Below are 5,953 nucleotides of genomic sequence, written 5' to 3' on the forward strand. Positions count from 1 at the left end.
CTTTAGGGCATACTATCCGATTTCATTGGTTACTTCACCATGACACATTCTATCAAAGAACATACGCGAGGAGCAAATATACATAATACACATCAAAGGTATTTGAAATCATCATTTGTACCTCCACAAATTCGCGAGGAGCACCACATTTAAGTTGATAAAGTAAGCCTAGGAATCCGCAAGTACCCCTAGATTTGAGTGAAGTGCATGTGAGACAAATATATTAAACACAAGTGTGGAGCCCACTCCACATGTTTAAGTTTAACAAATCTCTCTCGATGTAGATAACTCTTGGAGATCAGGGTAACTAAAACTTAATATTTAAAAGAAGACAACTAAACAGGGTAAATACAAATCGAGAATGAGAAATATATATACAACTAAACAGGCTCTAATGGACCCTAACCCATCACTATATTTTTCAACTATATATATATATATATATGATAGACTGAGTTTGGAATGACTCCATTTTTCATGGCTAGCGCCAAACATTCCGCTTAGGCTTTTCTTATATTTACATCTGCCATGTGTGCTACAAATGTCTATAACTACACCATTCATGGTAGAATTAAATGATCACAATAGTTGACATGTGATGTTTCGTGCAGCAGTGGTGGTGTCTTTGTAAGAAAAGCACGATGTTGGTAACTGGTCGACCTCCTATAAATAACTAGTTTATTGGACAGGTAGCAGATCATATTTACTTGGTAGGGGTAGGGGGTGGGATGAGGATGAAACAGCGTGGGAGGAGAGCACCACTCAAATACAGGGTTAATAACAGTCACAATGACATAGTGCGATCTAGTGAGGGAATTGGATGTATTGGAAATTCAATTTAGGGACACATCAATCAACCAAGTCCAACAAGGAATAGTGAAACTAGTTAGAACTTTCACAATTGTCCATGCACTCTGGCAGTGACACTAGCTAGCTTACTGAAACTACAGGCCTCTGTCTGATCGTGCAGAGGAGGCTACTTTCACCAGCTAGTTGTTGTTGCTGCCGCCGTTGGCATCGGTGAGGTCCATGGCGGGCCTCTCCACGTCCTCCATCTCCTCCTCCCGGACGAACACCGCCTGGTCCAGCACCGACGCCGATCCACCCACGCCTCCGTACAGGTGCAGTGGGGCGGGATGCGCGCCGCCGCCGTGGGTGTCAACGTCGGCATCGGCGGGGACACAACGCGTCCTTTTGGGCCGACCCATGTCCGGCAGCCTGTTATTCAATTTCGTTTTTTATTTTTCATTTTTTTCCGTCGTTGATTTTTTCTACTTTAAGTAATTTGGGATTTTAAATATCCTAAATTAAAAAATGGTAAATTTAAAATAAATTTTTTAATAGTCTTAAACGTCTGTGGACTCACAAAGTGTTCGCAATTTTTAAAACAAATGTTCAAAAATTCAAAAAATGTTCATGAATTTTTAAAAAAGGTTCATGCATTGAAAAAGGTTAATGAAATTGAATAAAATTTCGCCAATTGAAAATATCCTACAATTTCAAAAACTATTCGTGACTTACAAAATATTTTATAGGTTCACAAAATGTTCACAGATTCAAAAGATGATTATGCATTTTAAAAAATATTCAGTAATTTCAAAAATTGTTTCACCAATTTCCAAAAAAATCATTGATTTTTCAAATGTTTGCCCTATCAAGAAAAATATTTCTAAATATGTTCACAAGTTTCTAAATTTTTTGCCAATAAAGTATAAAATATTCATGCATTCCAAAAATGTTATGAGTTTAGAAAATGTTTGAAAATCTATAAAAATGTTTATGAATTTTAAAAATATTCATGATTTCAGATATGTTCTTGAGTTCAAAAGAATGTTCATGATTTCAAAAATTGTTCATGATTTCACAAAATGTGAGTGAAGTGTATCTCGGTGATACGGCAAAATATGATAATAGCCATTAAAAATTATAGTTTTTTTCTTCCGTTGCAATGCACGGGCCATTCTGCAAGTATTTAGTAAAGAATCTATAAAGACTAATTTGGTGTTCGGAGATGTTAATAGTATATATTTCTATAGTCTTGCCAAACATAAACAAGATTTAGTTGATACAAATCCAGAACTTCAATTATTCTGAAACAAAGGGAGTAAGAGTATCTCCAGCCGTTGGCCCCTCAGGGAGCGCCTAAAATCGCCCCCGAGGGTGAGCTAGCGCAAAACATCGTTCTGGGGCTGAGTTGGTCCCCAGCCGCCGGCCCAGGGCCATCCTCAGGCGCGTTTAAAAAAAATAATAAATATATAGCAAAGTTCAAAATTCGACGAAGTTCGGCATATATTACATTTAAAAATCAGGTTTTTATTACATAATATATATAATTAAAAAAGAACTGGCTAAAACCGGAGTAGTCGTCGTCGTCGCTGTTGTCGTTGTTGTCCAGCTTCTCCTCCTTGACGCGGCCGTCCCTGATGGACCCCTGACCGACGTCGCCTATGCGGGCTGGTGGCGGCTGCGCGGTGGCGTCGTCGATGTCGTCGATGACGACGATTCCTCCTTCGTCACGGCCCCGGCGGCGCTGCGCGAATCGCCGCAGGGCGGCGCACTGGCGCTCCCTCGCCATCTTCAGAGAGTCCGCGTGCGTCCATTCTAGGGCCGCGTTGTCGTCGAGCTCGACGTCGCCGCCGTGCTTCATCTTCACTGCGGGGAGGCCCGGCTCCGTCTTCACCGGCGCCAGGCCCGGCTCCGTCTTGGGCTTGACGAAGCGCGGTGGAGCCGACAAGGGGGCGCGCCGACCGCTCTCATTGATGACGATGCCGGCGCTGCGAGTGCATCGGCCGAGCGGCGTCTCCGCCGCGGGCTCAGCCTTGACGTCAAGCAGCGCTGGAGCGCCGGACGAGTGTGAGAAAGAGCGGGAGGAGGAGGAAGAAGAGGAGGCACCGAACCTCCTGGGCAACCATTGCCTGTCGCGTCGGCGGTGAGCCGTGGCCGTGGCGGCCGCCCTCGCCGGGGGGTATGCCAACGGCGGGTCGTTGCCGCCTTTGAGGTACGTCAGAACGCCCTCGAGGGTGCGGCCGGGGACACCCCACCACAGGTGACGTCCCTCGCTGTTCTTTGACCCGGCCATCACCGGCGCGATGTTGTCGGCGGCATACTCGGGGAGGGCGAGCTGGGCGTCGGTGAGGGAGGCGCGCACGACGTCGACCTCGTCGGCGAAGTAGCCCGGTTTCGCCACGGCATCGGGTAACGGGCAAACGGACACTCCCCCGTTGCTGAGTCTCTACCCTGTTGGCCGGCGCGCATGTCTGGCGGCGCCGAGATGTTCGCCTGGAATAGGAGCCAAGACTCCTGTTCGCGGAGCGAGCGGCGGCCGAAGCCGTTCGCCACGGCCTCCTCTTGAGGAATTGCTCGGCCATCGGGAAAGAGAGGGAGGGGGAGGAAGGGCCCGGTGGCAGCGCTCGGGAGAGGTAGACGGCGGCCTAGGGCTGGTGTGGCCAGAGGTGAGGGAGCCCACCGTCTTATATAGCGGCGCCGCCCCGTGTGTACGCGTGCGAGGGAGGAGAGGCGTCGGCGCGCCGCCCCATGACGCGCCGTCCGTAAGGAATCAATGATAAGGCTGACCGGCGGCAGCATTGCCATTGATTTCCCGCGAGAAACCGAGGCGTTCGGGGACGAAGCGCGGCGGGCCCACGTCTCTTTCATGCCAAAACCGCTTGCCTCGGCGCCCCCGAGCACCCTAGCGTGCCGGGTTCGGCCTAGGTCCGCCGACGCTAAATTCGGTCCAGGTCGATGAAAATCGGGCTTCTGAATGCGCGACTGGGCCGATTTTTCTGCGCCGGCGCGAAAAAATCGTCTGGGGAGGCCTTTCTAGGGACGCGGCTCTGGAGATTCTCTAAATAGGTAAGCAAGCAAGTGAACGTTACAGGATAGCTTCACCTGTGATTTATTCTTTCTACTCCACTAGGGAGGCAGGGGCAGTAGTAACTAGGTTACTGAAACTACAGAGCACCGACTGATTGCTGGAGCTAAGTAAGCTGCACTAGTAGTTCTTGATGCTGGCGTTGACGTCTGCGTTGGCGTTGGCCATGTCGACGGCGGCGGGCCTCTCCACGTCCTCCATCTCCTCCTCCCGGACGAACACCGCCTGGTCCAGCACCGACGCCGTCCCACCCACGCCTCCGTACAGGTGCTGCGGTGGGGCGGGATGCGCGCCGCGGCCGTGGGTGTCAGCGTCGGCATCGGCATCGGCGGGGACGAAGGCGCCCGTGTCCTGGACGGCCGAAGACGCCGCTGATCCCTCCGTGGTGGCCGCCGTGGCACCTCCGAACAGGTGCGGTGGAGCGGCAGCCGAGCCGCCGCCGTGGGCGTCGACGTGGGCGGGGCCGAAGACGCCCGTGTCCTGGTCGGGCACCCACGACGCGTCCTCGCCGCCGTCCAGCGCGCCACCGATGGTCTCGTCCGGCAGCACCGTGGCGACGTGCTCATCCTCGCCCTGGAGCACCTCGACGTTCTTGCGGTTGAGCGCGGCCTCCACCTGCGCCCCCGTCATCGTTGCGCGCACGTCCTTGTACTGCTCCTCCTCCCGCCGCGCGCTGGCCGTGGCCGAGGAGTGGTTCATGCTGGCTCCGTTCCTGCGAGCACACAGACATGACGATGCCGCCATGAATGACCGAGAGTTCGACAACAAGCAGGGTAAATAAAGCTGAGTAGTTAGTTACCTGCAGGAGGCGAGAAGAGGCGCCGTCCTGGTCCGGCCGGCCACCCGGCGGGCGGCGGCGGTCAGTGCTCGCGCAGCCATGGTCGAGAGAGGTCGATGCGGCACCGGCTTTCCTCCTCGCGAGCTCAGTACACAAGATCGTGAAGCAGAGTATGTGTGTGTGTGGGAGGGAGAGCAGAGCACGAGCGGTGCGAGCTTATCCACGCGGAGCTGAGACTTGAGATCGGGTTCTCTTCTTCGTCCTGTACCTCGACGGATGGGCGGTGGCTTTATTAATGAGTTACTGCCCCCGAGGCAAGCCCGGTGCAGGACGAGTAGTGGTGCGGGGAATGGCGTGTGGACACGGGAAGAGACGATGGTCGGTGATGGATGCGGTGGACGGAGACGAGCGGAGACACGCGCGCTGCTGCATGCGACCGCCCTTTCCGTCGGAAATGGACACGCAACAATGGCCTCACAAAATTCCCGCATATATTCCAGCAGCAGGTGCTTTCCAGTGATGTTTTTGACGTATTTCCGACAAAATTTTAGGGTTACTTAATCGCCATGCATCTCTATCTCTTCTCTACTAATGAACAATCAAACATAAACTTTTATAGACGCACCCCACAAATATAAATAAACCCATTACCATCGCAGGATTAGGCTCATCAAATTTAATCCAACCACTAGTCTTGATCTAATCGGTTTTTTATGTGCACTTAGCAATTTATCTTGACTGACTCCGCAACCTCTCTTCCGTGATTAGCGCACATCTTTTCCCTCAGCCCACCGCATAACAAATTCCACGCCCGAGTCCTCGACCCCTACAATCACGCACGCAAGGCAACTAGCGGCCATCAAGCAACGAAACAAACCCAGAGTATGAGGAGTCTTCGTTCTCAACCGCCGCTGAGATGGATTTCTTCAAAAGGGCCGTCGGGGGCGAGAGTGGAGCCATGCTGTTGGTGATGAACCGGAGCGTGCGGCGCTCAGCCCGCGACGGCGTGGCCCTTGTCAAGCAACGATGGCGGTGTTAGCGTTATTCCTAAACGTACGAGCAGCGACGGCGGACGACTAATGGTTGTTAACGATGACAGGCGACGGCGGCGTGCTCCGTCCGGCGGGGGCCGGGCGGTATGAGGATGGTCGAGGCGGTTCACCGTGGAACTCGGGCTCTGCGGACTGCGGGCATGGCACGGCCATGAAGGCAGCGGGTCCTGGGCATGCCTCGCGCGACACGACGGGCAGCGGGTGGGACGCTGGGGCGATCGCGAGAACGCGTATATGTGTGGCCAGGAGGCC

At 52.8% G+C, this 5,953-nt stretch overlaps 1 protein-coding gene across 2 annotated transcripts; it reads right to left on the reverse strand.

Moving 5' to 3' along the window:
• Positions 1–974: 974 nt before the first annotated feature.
• LOC125522502 (uncharacterized) lies at positions 975–4,944 on the reverse strand. Of its 2 annotated transcripts, XM_087535143.1 has the most exons (3): positions 4,671–4,944; positions 4,338–4,583; positions 975–1,182 (listed from the first exon to the last, which is right to left on the reverse strand). In XM_087535143.1, the coding sequence occupies exons 1-3, from the start codon at positions 4,748–4,750 to the stop codon at positions 990–992; spliced, it is 519 nt and encodes a 172-aa protein (XP_087391269.1). In that variant the 5' UTR covers positions 4,751–4,944; the 3' UTR covers positions 975–989. The 2 variants fall into 2 exon arrangements, with proteins under 2 accessions (XP_087391269.1, XP_048543517.2); XM_048687560.2 differs by lacking the exon at positions 975–1,182 and having other exon boundaries at positions 3,854–4,583; positions 4,671–4,936.
• Between the last annotated feature and the right edge of the window lie 1,009 nt (positions 4,945–5,953).

This window comes from Triticum urartu, chromosome 7A (genome assembly GCF_056163025.1).
Source record: "Triticum urartu cultivar PI428250 chromosome 7A, HENAU_Tu73, whole genome shotgun sequence".
Classification (NCBI taxonomy): Eukaryota; Viridiplantae; Streptophyta; class Magnoliopsida; order Poales; family Poaceae; genus Triticum; species Triticum urartu.

Coding starts and splice junctions, on each gene's coding strand:
- LOC125522502 (XM_048687560.2), bottom strand. CDS start 4,750: ATGGCTGCGCGAGCACTGACCGCCGCCGCCCGCCGGGTGGCCGGCCGG. Junction 4,584..4,670: donor CCTCTTCTCGCCTCCTGCAG/GTAACTAACTAC, acceptor GTGTGCTCGCAG/GAACGGAGCCAGCATGAACC.